The sequence below is a fragment of the Pinus tabuliformis genome, chromosome Q (genome assembly GCF_031772625.1).
Source record: "Pinus tabuliformis cultivar Carrire ecotype Pingquan chromosome Q, CPIR1, whole genome shotgun sequence".
NCBI lineage: Eukaryota > Viridiplantae > Streptophyta > Pinopsida > Pinales > Pinaceae > Pinus > Pinus tabuliformis.
In genome coordinates, this window is record NC_142296.1 from 149,583,136 (window position 1) to 149,598,448 (window position 15,313).

At 41.6% G+C, this 15,313-nt stretch overlaps 1 protein-coding gene across 2 annotated transcripts in view; it reads left to right on the forward strand.

Moving 5' to 3' along the window:
- The first annotated feature begins 553 nt into the window (after positions 1–553).
- Positions 554–15,313, forward strand: part of LOC149218696 (Cyclophilin-like peptidyl-prolyl cis-trans isomerase family protein) — a 127,846-nt gene continuing 113,086 nt past the window's right edge. The window contains exons 1-4 of one of the 2 annotated variants that reach the window (XM_089384123.1): positions 554–617; positions 773–861; positions 1,002–1,097; positions 1,193–1,254. In XM_089384123.1, coding sequence (XP_089240249.1) covers positions 793–861; positions 1,002–1,097; positions 1,193–1,254 — 227 coding nt within the window. In that variant the 5' untranslated portion in view covers positions 554–617; positions 773–792. The other variant, XM_089384122.1, reaches the window with a different exon arrangement.

Below are 15,313 nucleotides of genomic sequence, written 5' to 3' on the forward strand. Positions count from 1 at the left end.
ATTATATATTTTTCACATTTTAGTTAATTTATTCATTAAGCATAAAAACAATAAATTATGAATCTCAAATTTAAAAGATATTAATATTCAAAGTATATATATATATAACTTTTTTTTTTGAATTTTGTTGTAATGTTCATGATAATAATACATAAAACCAATAAACTAGAAAGTCAAAACATTTTAAATATCAATTTGAATCCAAATCCACAATATAAAAAGTCAAAACATTTCAAATATTACAAATTAGATGCTTCTGTAATTCATAATATAATGAGTAAAATCTTCCCGAAAAATCACATACAAAATTATTGATAAACATTCATGATATAATGATTAAAATCTTCCAAAAAATCACATAAAAAATTATTTGTAGAAGCATTTCAAACCTCAATCTAAATTTATCATAAAATCCCATATTAAAAATGAAAAAACTACGCTCGGGAAAAATGATTTATCCAACCACAAATAACAGAAAGAAAAAATAAAAAATAAAACTCATAACTACAAGTAAAGATAAAAGGGAGAAATCAATCCGTGGACTTTCTTTTAAATTTTATATCTTTCGCGAGAAGTATTGTAACACAAAATAACACGGCAGAAAAATGAAAGCCAAGGTGTGTTCCCTCAAACTCAATGTCTCTGTCACAAGCCTGGACACTTAAGACTAAAGGACCAAGCCCAGTGTTGAACAGCGCATCCTTTTTCATTAATTTGGTTATGAGTTCGCCATCTTGTATACTATAACCCGGCAATGATGTTTGTCACTCAGTGGTGAGGAAACGAAGAACAATGGCAGGAGCAGGAGAAGGAACTCCCGAGGTCACCCTCGAGACCTCCATGGGTCCCATCACAGTGGAGGTACACATTCTTCCTCTTCTCACTTCCCCTTCCCATCCAGTTCAATTAAATTTCATTTCGCGTCTGATAAAAATCAGACCATTGCTTAAACTTTTTGAGTTTTTTGATGACGTCATTATGTTATTATGGGATGCTTACAGCTCTACCACAAGCACGCCCCCAAGACCTGCAGGAATTTCTTGGAGCTCTCAAGAAGGGGCTATTACAACAATGTCAAATTCCACCGCGTTATCAAGGTCTTCATTCATTTTCTCCCTCATTGGCATCACGTGGATTACGGATGTTTGGTTTTCTGCATTGCTTACTGTTGCTGGGTTTGTTTTATTAATAGGATTTCATGGTGCAAGGCGGAGACCCAACTGGAACAGGAAGAGGGGGGGAGTCAATTTATGGGTAAGTTAGCCCACATCATTATCATTATTATTAATTCCGTCTTTCAATGGCCGCACACCTTCGCTTGCTCACATGTGTTTGAATAGGCATTTTTTTTTATATTGCACAAATAGTTGTTTTCTCAATTTGAGCTCTGAAAGCGCTACACAGCGCTTGAAATTAATTCTCAAGAATGCTCTAAAAACTTTGCCCAGCGGGCTTGGGACTGACGTTGGACAGGAAGGAGTTTCACATCTTTGGTCAAGGTTTGCTGAGCAACTTCTAGGTACCCCACCCATAAGGTAGCTGTGGGGGCATGTGGAGGTATGGGTTGAACTTATTACATTCAGGAGGTCCTTACCCATGCATATATATTGCGGATTTAAGCCCTCCCACTTTAACATAAAGTGGACACCATTGGCTAGGTTTCATTTAGGGTACATTGAGGTAGCCATGGGGGCACTTCGAGGGTGGGGTTTGAACTTATGATAGCTGGAAATCGTGATCCATGTATATATATTACAAATTCAAGTTCATTGCCATGTTTTTAAGGTGAGTATTATTGGTTAGATTTCCATGCATTTTTTGTTCTTCCGGAAAAGTGGAAACAAAAAAACATTTCATTTTAGAATGTGAGGCTTTCAAAGACAACAGTTATGCAGATATGCTAGCAGCTAGCTCTTGGGATAATCTATTTAGCGAGGGGTTTGTCGAGAAGCTGAGAGCATTTATTTTGAAGTTTCAAAGAAAAAGGGCTGAATACATCAAGTAGATGAAGAAGCAATCTATTCCATAGACTATCTATCTTTAACCTCGCAAAAGTTAAAATAATTTCATTCTTTTTTATTTCTTTCTTTAGGGCACATTTAAGTAGCCATGGGCACAAGGTAGTGGTTGAACTTATTTATTTCTTTCTTTAGGGCACATTTAAGTAGCCATGGGCACAAGGTAGTGGTTGAACTTATTACAGCCGGAGATCATGATCCATGTGTACATATTACAAACTCAAGCTCACCACCATGTTCTTCTCCAGGCATAGCCGAGTGGGCCATGGTTTAGTGGCGAGGCAGAGCATTTATTATGATGATGACCTGGGTTCAAAGCCTGCTGGGCATTTGTCATGTTCATGTGGATGAGGCTAGCCTCTAGGTGCCAGTACGGGGAAATTTTCAAGACAGATTTCTTTCGAAGTGGCCACTTAGCTGAAATGTAATCTCGCAAAGAGAGGTTGACCATGGCTGTATGTGAAGATTACGCCGTCTTCCCCACCTAAGTTGTGTCAGAGGCCATAGAGAATGATGAAATACAAATGGGAGGGTGTTACGCCGTCTTCCCCACCTAAGTTGTGTCAGAGGCCATAGAGAATGATCAAATACAAATGGGAGGGTGGGTTTATAGAGACCAAACTCAATAAGGTAAACCTTGGCTGAAATAGAAAAGAGAGTAGGTTTATGTATAACCAAATCAAATACATCTGATTGAGCTCGATGATAGTTGAGAAAACTCAGAGAGTAGGTTTATGTATACCCAAATCAAATTCATCTGATTGAGCTCGATGATAGTTGAGAAAACTCAGATATAGTCTGAGAGCGGGTTTATGGATGCCCCACTCAAATACACAAGAGAGAGCTTGAATATAGTCGAGAAAGCATATTAGTTTTGTTAAAGGTACGAAGACTGGCACAAGCTGTCCCTGAGACCGAAAATAGTACATCCAAAAACGACTAACAGCATAATTTGGAAAGAAGAGATCCCACTCAAATATGTTAATAGTGGTCTGTAGAATCATCTACAAGAAGTAGCGGGACAGATCTTGTGGACTTGGTAGGAAAATTTGCATCAAAGAAGGTGAGGAAACACTTTTCTTTCCCACAAAAGCAGGTGGTCATAGCCCTGCAAATGTCACTATGGAATCAACTCAATTCCCAACATGTATCATGATAAATAGAAGCATTCACTATAAAAACCGCCAACTCTTGGGACATAAAAAAACATCTCCAAATGTGGTGGGGTCAAAGATGATATCATCACATCTTAACTGCTGAACCAAAGTTTATAGTATATACTATATACCATCTATTTTCTAGGGTTTAAAACCGTTATTTAAATCAGTTTTTTCGTCGGGTTTCTTCAATGAATATTTTGATAACATTAGAGTGGCTTCCTTTACACTATTCTTAGATCTCATGGACTCTCTTTATGATGCACATATGGCAATGCACCTTGCATATTGGGCCTGACTGGTTATACAAAAACTCTGTGATGCCGCCAGCCAGTATTCTTAAATATGCTCATAAACCTAGAAAAAATATTGGGAAAGAAAAGGATGATCCAAAAAATTCCTCTGCCAAGAAAATTTTCTGATCAATGCTTGAAGTGGGCCCTCCCAGGGAGTCCTGAACAAAGAGAAGGACCCTAAACAAAGAGAAGGAACCTGAAAACCCAGATTTGCAATGCTTAGGGCAATGCTTCTAGCCAATAATCTTTGGATCAGATAAGGAAGGTGATTAGAAACCCTGGTTCCACAGTCCAAAAGACTTGGTGATGCCACCAGCCAATAGTCTTGGATCAGCTGTTGAAAATTAAGTATAGAAGATAGTCTGAAGCCCTGGTGCCGCAGTCGCAAAATAACATTGGTGATACGAGTCAATAGTCTCGGATCAGCATTTGAAAATTATGTAAAGAAGATAGTCTGAGACCTTGGTTCTGCAGTCATAAAACGACAAGGATACCAGCAGCCAAAAGTCTCAGATTTGCTGCTGTAAAATTTGTGAAATAAATTAGTGGGAAACTGTAATGCAGGGAACTTTAATCCCATGCACAAGATCTATGTCAATTGAGTGTATCTCAGGTGGTTGGGAGGGTTTAATCATAACTTGCCCACCCAGTTTCAAGCCCCATTGTAACATGATGCTCCATTATGAGCGACCTTTGTACGGATTATCTTGGCTATGTTGACTTTTCCTTGATTCTTGTGAATAGCAGGAAGAGTAAAAAAAACAATTAAAAAAAATCCCATTCCCACCATCTACAATTAAATTAGTAAAACAGGTTCACAAGTCTTAAAATCTCCAACTGATCAAACAACTCAATATTCCTTAAAAAACACCATACAATCAGCTTCTTCTCGAAAAATCACCATAAAGCCAATTTGTTCTGAAAAGATCACCATAAAATCAGCCTTTCGCCAAAACACCACAAATCAATCTCTCATGAAAAATATGCAGTATACTCCAGCTGTAAAAATAAATGAGTGTGCTGATTTTAGGAGAGGGTTCAATCACAAAGAGTGTTGTCCTTTAAAGAAGGGTTTATGCCTTAGAAAAATCTTAAAAAGCCCAGGAAGACAATGTTGAATAGAGTAACGGAGGTTCACACCCCCTTTGAGACCATGTTTGGATCCACAAGACAGATAAAGTGTTAAAATTGGCAACCAGGGCAAAACTTCATGTGGGTCATCTTATTCATGGTTGATAATATTTTTATTAGATTCCTCTCGTCGAGAGATGTAGGATTGATATAAAGATCATCCGATTCCGATATGTATTCATGGAGATATGAATTTATTTTGATTATGGAATTATAATCAAGCCGACCTACAATTCATGTAGGCTCAGAAGCCCAATAGTCGCATCTATTCACCCACCAACGTTGTGTATAAATAGAAGAGGACTTTTCCTCATTTGGACTCACTCTTCTCATCACATCTCTCTCTCTCTACTGCGCAGAAATGAGTCTCTTCTCTACTGCGCAGAAATGGGTCTCTCTCTCACACATGTGAAGCCGGAAGCTGTTGAATTTGAAGCTGCAACTGCAGAAGTAAAGATTGAATTGCGTGGCCTAGAAGATCTCCTCTTTGGAACTGCGCTGTAGGTTCATCTGAACCTCCTCTGAAAGCCGCAACTTTTGGTTGTGGAATGAAGTCAATCCGACGAACGGTTTGCAAGATATCGACTGCCCTAGTTTGAAGCCGGAAACTGCTGAAACTGAAGCTGCAACTGCAGAAGTAAAGATTGACTTGCGTGGCCTAGAAGATCTCCTCTTTGGAACTGCGCTGTAGGTTCATCTGAACCTTCTCTGAAAGCCAAAACTTTTGGTGGTGGAATGAAGTCAATCCGACGGTCGGTTTGTGAGATATCGTCTGCCCTAGTTTGATAATGAAGCCGCTAATGCTGATGCTGCTGATCTAGGGTTTGTTACTGTTGATATGAATCAGATTTATTGTACTATTTCTCTCTGCTGAATTATTGAAGATAAAAGAAGATTTGATCAAAGGGTTTCCCCACACATTGTGGGGTTTGTCCCTCGCTAGCCGCCACATTTTGTGTCTCTTGTCTTGGCTTGTTTTCTGTCGATCGTTTAATGTTCTATCTGCACTTTACTTTATGTACATGTGATTGTTAATCTGTGGAATATAATAAGAAAAAGAAGTAAACTGTTATAAGCATAGAACATACCCTAACTTAACATAAAGGATAAAATGGAACCAAATGGGAAACCCTAAATTTTCACAAAGGGAAGATAAACTAGCACAAGGGCAAAAGAGAAATTTGCACCAGTGCGCACTAGAAGAAACCAGCCAGTGTGCCCTTATAGAGAAATCACCCAAGAACATTAGAACACAAAACTTTAGAGAAAACCTTTGAACATGGCGTGTTTTTAGAGGGAAATCACCTAAAAACACTAGAGCACATTACTTTAGAGAAAACCCTTGAACGGTTCCGGAAGTTCAGTGCTAGATATGGCGCTTGCTACCCACCAAAAGTGGGTGATCCCATAGGAGAAATTTTATCCCATCATCTCTTCCAGTTGGCAGCCAACAACCCTTGACAACCATTAGTAGTCAATGACGATGTTGCATTAGTCATATGTTTCCTTGCCCGTTTGGCATGAGCACATCTTGGAATGTGGGCTTTCGATCAAAAGGTACTTTATTCATTTTGCAATCTGGTGCTTATGCTTGTTTGTATTCTGGGCATTTGACTTGGATTATGTGTAACTTGGAAGGAAGAGGGGTTTTGACCATGATCTTGTCCCTTCACCTTAAATGGGGGGTTAATTTTTCATCCTAGTCCAGTGGGACCTCCCGTAATGGCCCAAAAAGTATAGGAGGGGCACTACTTGGGAAACCCCAATTGAGAGAGTGTAGTCCCATATCTCCCTATTCCATGCTTGCCATTTTCCATCTTACATTACAAGCCCTATATTCCTCTTCCCTTCTTTGGGTTCGACTGACCATTGGTTCTCTGGGATTTGGCACCAGACATCCTCATACTTGGGTGGGGCCCAGAATTCGGCCCTGGGAGGTTGATGAAGCTAAAAGAATAAGAAAGAGCATACGATGGCCACAAACAAAAACAAAAGAAGATCAAAATGCAAAATATCGCTGAGCCATACATATTAACATGTGGGCAAAAGCCTAGCATGAGCTCTACCTCACTCATTATGGCCATCACTTGGTTCTTGAGCACATGTTGCTCTTCATATTATGAGAAGGAACCTTTCTATGTCCCAACCCCTGGTGGGTAATGTGCTGCCGCACCATTAAGGGGGTAATAACTGTTATACATCATTCAAAGTAAGCTCTAACCCTTTGAGCTACAAGCAGTAATAAAAAAATCAAGAAAAAGTAAAGGTGCACAAGAGGGGTGGAAAACAAAGGCCGAGTTGGTAACTCATGCATCCACGATTGCTCCCTCCCCACATCTATACACTTAGGATGAGGAGCCCATCATAGCTAGTCCCTTTGACCATGGCACTTGGCCATGAAGTCTTCTCCCCTTCGTTCCATCATTATTCACATGACACCTATCAATTGAAGGGTGGACCAAGGACATGTCATTCCCTTAGGGGCTAGAAACACCTAATAGGGTGGTCTATTAGCCACTCCTACCTAGGGAGGTAACACCATTGCGAGTTCAAAGCCTTAATTTTGGAAGGGAAACCTTATTTGAAGTGTCAAATTGCCCATTACTTTCAAGCTTGGTTCACTTAGATGCAAAAATGATTAAATGTACCTAATGATGTAGTTGCTAACATTGGATATTGTGTGTAATTGTCAGGTGGTTCCACAACCATGGCTTGGGCAACTTAATTGGGGCTCAAGTCTTTTAGAGGAGCATATTGACACCCACAAGTGGAGTGTTGAGAGCCATGGGACTCCAAGCAACAATAGAGCATCATACATATCCTTGGGGGCCTCCAACACCCATAGCATTCCAACACTTTGCCCTACACTGATGAATTTTATGGGATTATGCACGTGGACCTATGATCCAAGTGGATATTGGTGGCCACCCACCTATTCCATTTGGACCCCCACCATTGCTTCTTTCAATTTTTCAGTTTCCTTATTTGTAGCACAATTTACTATTTTTGGCAATTTTTCAGGTCTTGAACTTCCGGAGCCATTTTGAAGTGGATATTGGTGGCCACCCACCTATTCCATTTGGACCCCCACCATTGCTTCTTTCAATTTTTCAGTTTCCTTATTTGTAGCACAATTTACTATTTTTGGCAGTTTTTCAGGTCCTGAACTTCCGGAGCCGTTTTGAGGCCCTAAATGACGTTTTTGTGGGAAAATTGGGGCCAACATTGATGTTAAACCATGTTGGCCATTCAAAAGTTGTAGTCATCGGATAGATCTTTCTAACGAGGTATTGTGCGCGTCAAATGAAGATCATATGCCAAAGTTACGACCTCGGGAAGTTGATGTACCAATTTACCTAAACGGGGCCCATAGTTTGGCGCTTTATCTCTTAGGGTTAGGTTTTTGGATGTTTATGGTTTTCCATTGTTTCTCAATAATAAATATGCCTTAAAGCCTCATTGTAACATAATTTAGAGGCATGTAGCTGCCACATCTCTTCTCAGAGATAAGCTATAATCACCCGAGCTAGTCTTATTTCCATTCTGTTTGTAAGCATATTTCAGTATTTGATATTAATGAAATGATTCAATGAATTGTTATTTCTGTTGCATCTTTGTTTTTATGGTTATATCTGTAATTTGTTGCGTTCTTGTTTAAATCCGGATCAGTGGTATTAGAGCGGTCTGCTCTCTCTGTTTTTCTTTGCATGTCCCCAACTAGGTCAGGATATAAGGAGTTAGGGCTCGATTTGGTTGAACCTTTGCAAGATTAGCCTTTCAAACCTCGACGACCGCCCATGGGGGAAGAAAAGAAAGATGAGGGAGCAAGAGATCCTATCAAAATATTGCTCGAGGAGGCCCTCGAGAAACAAATGAACGCGATGATGGATAACTTTGCCCAGATCCTTCAACAATTGCCCACCGACGGTGCATCCACATCCAACAACCACTCTAGAGGCTCCACTCCTTTCAAGGTACAAGTATACTTTGACATTCTCATATTTGAGGGCCAAATAGATGTAGACGCCGTAGATAAATGGTTAAATCTGCTAGAAGGATATTTTTTTGTTCATGATTTTTCCAGCTGGGAAAATATTACTTTTGCTTTTCTCAAAGCCGCCTCCCACATCAAGGACTGGTGGGAAACCTACTGTGAGTAGAAGGATGAAAGTACGACCTCACTGTTTTCAGCTACACCCACTTGGAATTCATTCCGGGGCACCATCAAGGCACAATGCTACCTTGTCAGGAGCTGTGAGGATAAATACATAAAGTGGACCACGCTACGGCAGGGAAGGGACCAAGATGTGCCGGAGTTTACCAATGTTTTCCATACCCTTCGCACAAAGTTGGTATCAAGGATTTTGAGAAACGTTTGGTACTCGAGTATTGCGGCTGCCTACATAGGTACATCCAGGAGGAGATGGAGTTCTTGGACATCTCCTTGCTTGGCACGACGTACCGATACGCTGTCAAGATCGAGCAAAAGTTTAAACAGAAGAAGTGAGAATTTGGATTTGCGAATCCGAAGCAAGGGAGGAGTGCCCCAAACCGCAGAAAAAAGGACAAAGCCAAGGTGGGGCGGCCCAGGACAACCCACCAAAGCCGCAAGCAAAGAACAACACCGCAAAGCCGAAGAAGGACACAGGAAAGCGGTGTTAGTTCCATAAGAGCTCCACTCATAACACAAGTGAGAGTCGGGCCAAACAATCACTGGTGGCTGAGCTGAAGGCTTCGAAATCAGATGCATGTTTCGACTTTAAGTCAGAACTTGACAAGGGGAATGACAAAGGGAAGCAGATTATCGATGTGGAGCCCAACGCCACTGTTGCCACTACGAAGATCCAGAAGGAGGAACTTAAAGATCCAGAGGAGGAGGAGTGCCTCTTCCTCTCCTAGATGTGGGTAAAGGGTTCCCTGCTACAGTTCATTGTCGAGAGTGGGAGCCAAAAGAACCTCATTTCAGTAGAGGTCATGAGCGGCTGGGCTTACCGACCATAACACACTCACAACCGTACACCATCGGCTGGCTTCACCAAGGATGCGATCTTTGCGTGAGCCAACAGTGTCGCCTTCCATACAGCATCAAGCCCTTCACGGATGAGGTATTATGTGACGTTGCTCCCCTTTGATGTTTGTGATGTATTATTAGGCTAATCATACTTGTGGAAGCGACATGCTATGTGTGAGTCAAGGCCTTGCGCTGTTATTGTTACCTTGGGAAATAAGTTGTACAGGATACCAGAGGTAGCACCGCCTACCGCCATCTCTTTGGTTACTGCAAAACAATGCAGTAAGCTCATTTCCAAAACCGGGAAATTTGTTTTCCTGATGATATGCCCTCAAGGAAAGAAGAAGATGGGCACAACCTCCAGACAGGGCCCCTTCAAATGACAACAATAGATGGACAAGGTCGTGGAGGAGTACGAGGACATCTTCACCTCCCCTGCAAGGGTGCCTCTGCACTGTTAGGTCAAGCACTCCATCGACCTGACCCTAGGTGCGCCGTTGCCCAATGGACCAATCTATCAATGCTCCGTTCTGGAGAACGACGAAATCGAGAGGCAGATTCAAGAGCTGTTGCAGAAAGGTCACATCCGACCGGGTTCATCATCTTGTGGGAGCCCGATTGTGTTGGTACAAAAGAAGGATGGGACTTGGAGACTCTGTATTAACTATCGGGCGCTGAACAATATCACTGTCCGGAATAGGTACCCGATCCCATGGATTGATGATCTTTTGGACCAACTCAAGGGGGCAAAATATTTCAGCAAGATCGACTTGAAGTCTGGATATCACTAGGTACCAATTGAACACTCCGATGTGTGGAAGATTGCCTTCAAAGGCAAGGAGGGCCTATTCGAATGGTTGGTTATGCCTTTCAGGTGACGAATGCTCTTGCAACCTTCATGAGGCTGATGGATGACATCTTGCGGCCATTCACCAACTCATTTGTAGTGGTATACTTGGATGACATCCTAATCTTCAGCTAGAGTTGGGAAGAGCACTTCCACCACATCCGACAGGTTCTCCAAACGATGTTGCAACACAAGCTGTGTGCCAATTTGGAGAATTGTACTTTTGGCATGACCCAGGTTCAATATCTGGGATACATTATTGATGAACAGGGGGTGCATGAGGATCCAGTCAAGATCCAAGTCATTCAGGATTGGCCAGCCCCAACCACTCTGACAAAGCTCCGCAAATTTCTGTGTCTTGTCAATTTCTACTGCAGGTTTGTGTTAGGGTTCTCTCATATCACTTGGCCCTTGAGTCAAGTCACCAAGGGAGGAGTGAAAGCAATTTTTTTTTGGTCTGAATCTCAATAGAAGGCATTTGCAGAGTTGAAACATCGCCTCTACTCTGCACCAGTGCTCACATTACCAGACTTGTAACAACCATTTGAGATCGAGACAAATGCCTTTGACTATGCTAATGGGGCAGTCCTTACTCAACAGGGGTATCCAGTGGCATATCACAGTGAGACACTTTCAGACACAGTCCGAAAGTATCCCACTTATGACAAAGAGATGTATTCCATTGTGCAAGCCTGCCAACAATGGAAGCATTACATTTTGGGGAAGGAAACGGTCATCCACACAGACCGCGACCTCTGCAGGTTATACAGAAGCAAGGGAAGTTGCAGAATGATCACCATCAGAAGTGGTCCACATATCTGCAACAGTGCCATTTGAATATCAAGTACAAGAAGGGCAACACCAATAATGTTGCAGACTGCCTCAGTCGACCACCGATCATGGTGTTAACCACCGTGCTCAACTCTTGTGGGCATGGGACTTCTAATTGGCCACTTCTCTACAAAAACAACCCATAATTCGGCCACACATACTAGACGCTCTTGGAGGGTCTGCAAGTTCCAAATTTTCACTTCCAAGATGCCCTGTTATGCCACCTGGGACACCTTTGTGTTCCTCCAAGCGAGCGTGCCAAGATGATTTGGGAAGTGCACTATAGTCGGGCTGCTAGGCATTTCGGGGTCGAGAAAACGGTGACAATACTGCAGAAGTATTTCTATTGGTCGAATCTTCGACAGGATGTCGGGAAGTACATAGACCCTGCACTGCCTGTGCCCTTGCCAAACCGACCATCAAGAAGCAAGGCCTCTATACTCTGCTGCCTACCCCTAGTCGACCTTGGGAATCCATCTCCATGGATTACATGTCAGGCCTTCCTTCTACTAAGCATGGCAATGACTGTGTTTTTGTGGTCGTCGACAGATTCTCGAAGATGGCCATTATGGCGGCCTGCAAGAAGAATATCACAACAGAAGCCACTGCTAAACTCTTCTTTGAACGAGTATGGGTACACTTTGGGATCCCATAGCCTATCATCTCAGATCGGGACAACAGGTTCCTCAGTACATTTTAGTCCAGTCTCTGGTCGATGTTGGACACCAAGCTCACTAAGTCCACAACTTTCCATCCCCAAACTGATAGCTAGACATAGGTCATCAATAAGATGATTGTACACATTCTGCACATGTACAACTCAAAGCAGTTGAAAATAAATAATATTATATTGTATTAATGGAGAAATGGTTACATGGTTGTAATGTAACTCCTTAAGTTAGGATTAGTTCCTAGGTTGTAGGAGTTTGTTCTCACCTCCCTATTCCTTTGTGATGTATTTATTGAATCATCTTTGATTAATTGAATAGAGTGTGTACGCTCTAGTTTGTGCAGCCTCCAGGTGTAGCTTGCTCACTTGTGAGTTGCTGGTTAATTCAATTCATTTCTTTTCTTTCCATTTTTCTAACATGGTATCAGAGCTCAGATCTGGTGAGCCTGATTTACCTACAGAGCCTTATTGGCTACATTAGAGCCCTAGTGGCTACAGAGCCTTCGTGGCTACAGTGCCCCAGTGGCAACATCGGAGCCTCAGTGCTCACAATTTTGGAGTCTAGGTGGTCGGGAGTGACATACCTTACTCACAGGAGAAATTTACTTTCTCACAGGTCTCAACAGATCATCGTGGTTTTTGGAGTAACAAAAGCGATGATCATTGCGGATTTCGGGGTCTAACTTGCGATGATCCGGCCTTTACTTAGAGTGATTTTTCTTATCGCCCCCAAAAATCGTGTTTTTCTAATATGAAGGAGCGGTGATTGGTTTTTTATGGTTTTGTGCATGAGATCTTGCCAGATCGATGGCGGATCTGAGTTGTAGACACAGAGATTGTGGTAGATTGGTGGTGGATCTGTGATCGATTCAAAGGTTCTGGTATGTGTTGAGATTATTTTTTTACTGTAGCTTGTAATTGTTCACTTGGTTAGAATTGACTGAAGATCGGGGGATCTGGAATTCGATCAGTAAAAAATGAACAATTTCACAAAAGCTTATCTCAACGAGACTAACAAACTCGATGGGACCAATTATACCAATTAGAAATTCAAGCTACAGACGTTGCTTGAGGGATCGAGCGCATGGTTGATCGTTAGCGGTGATGAGCAAAAGCCGACCATTTCGGCAGGTGGTACGATAACACTAGTATAGGATTGGGATAAAAGGGAGAATAAGGCGAAAGTCTTATTGAAGATGTCTGTTAAAGACAACATTATCCCACATATCAGAGACTGTAAATTATCCAGTGAGATATGGACTACACTCAAGAACCTTTACCAGACATAGAACACTAATCGCGTCTTGTTGCTCAAAGGCAAGTTGTTTTCCATGAGGATGGAGGAGAATGAATATGTCGTTGGATTCATTGCACGGGTCAAGGACCTGAAGGACAGATTGGGTGACATTGGGGAGAAGGTGTCTAATTCCGATCTTGTCACAATTACATTGAACAGGATGACGGATGAATACCAAATGTTCATCACAGGCTTGTCTGCAAGGGAGAAAGCCCTTGCATTTGAAGAGCTAACAAGAATCCTGATACAGGAAGAAGAGCGGCGGCAGAATTTGAGACCATAGATTGCCGATCTTGCTCTGATGGCGAAGAAGTTATACAAAGGGAAATGACCACACAGTGTCACAGACAAAAAGGCGGTGGCGTTTTTCAGAAGAGACCATTTAGAGGTATGTCTCCTATTAATAGTGGTAATAATTCTGACATTAAATGTTTTTACTATGGGAAAATCGGTCATTTAGCTAAGTTTTGTTTTAAGAGACAGACAAATGAGGCTAGAAATAAACAGAGAAAGCACTCATGGCACTTTGCTGATGAAGGTCACAGTCATGATCTTCGATTATTCATAGCTGATTTTGCTCTTTCAGCTCTTGAGGAGGATGAGGCCGAAACATGGTTCATAGACTCAGGTGTGTCATATATGACAGGTAATAGGCATTGGTTTGAAAATTTTGAAGAAACTATTTGTGGAGCTAACATATATCTAGGTGATGACAGAGGTTATCAGATCAAGGGGTATGGTGATATTCCGGTGATGTTGCCTGATGGTAATATCAGATATATTAAAAATGTGATGTATGTACCCGGGATCAAGAAGAACTTGATCTCTGTTTCAATGATGGCAGATCAGGACCTGCAAGTTGAATTCTTTAGAACATACTGTGTCATAAAGGACAACAAGAAGGAACCAATTGCATCAGGAGTGCGTGTGGGAGGCTTGTATAGGTTGAACGTCAAGAGCATGCCACACCAAGCTCTGGCTTCAACAGGATTGACAGCCGAGAATCTTTGGCATCAGAGATTCAGTCATCTTAACCTACAAGATCTCATGCTGCTGAAAAGAAAAGGTATGGTTGATGGACTTCCTACTTTTTAGAATGTTCATTTAGATTATGATGGATGTGCATTAGGGAAAATGCATAGGGAAGAGTTTCCTTTGAATGCTGATAGGAAGAAAAGAGATATTCTGGAGCTTGTGCATACAGATATATGCGGACCTATGCAGACTAGGTCGCTAGGTGGTGCATATTATTTTTTACTCTTTACTGATGATTGCACTAGATTCTCCTGGGTATACTTTATTAGGAAAAAGAGCCAGACATTTCAATGCTTTAAAGAATTTAAGAATATGGTGGAGAAGCAGACAGGGAAATTCATTAAGATTCTCCGCTCTGATCAAGGGGGAGAATACAAGTTGGGAGAGTTCATGAAATTTTGCAGGAATCATGGGATTATTCAACAGTTCACAGTACCTCACACTCCGCAGCAAAATGGAGTTGCTAAACAAAAGAATAGAACCCTTGTGGAGTGCGCATGAAGTATGCTTCAAGGTAAGGGTCTATCCAATGGTTTTTGGGCTGAAGCCATCAACACTGCAGTATACTTGAAAAATAGGAGTCCAACTAAATGTCTCAACTTTAAAACTCCTTTTGAAGCGTTTATGGATATAAGCCTGTAGTGAATCATTTAAGGGTTTTTGGGTCAAAAGCCTTTGCCCATATTCCCAAGGATGATAGGAAGAAGTTAGATCCTAAGGCCATGAAATGCATCTTTGTAGGATACTGCACTGAGTTTAAAGCTTATAAGTTGTTTAATCCTTTGACTCATAAAGTTTTTTTGAGTCGAGATGTGTTATTTCATGAGCAGGCTGAGGAAGGAAATAAGGAGAACAACCTTGAAGAGTGGCACATTCCATTGTTGATGGAAGAAAGCAGTGAGGACAATCAGCAACAGTAGCAACAACAACAACAACAACAACAGCAGAAAGAGGAAGAGGCAGGTGATGTAATCAGTAAGTCAAGCCCACTAAGGTCTGAAGCAGATAGATTTGAGGTGA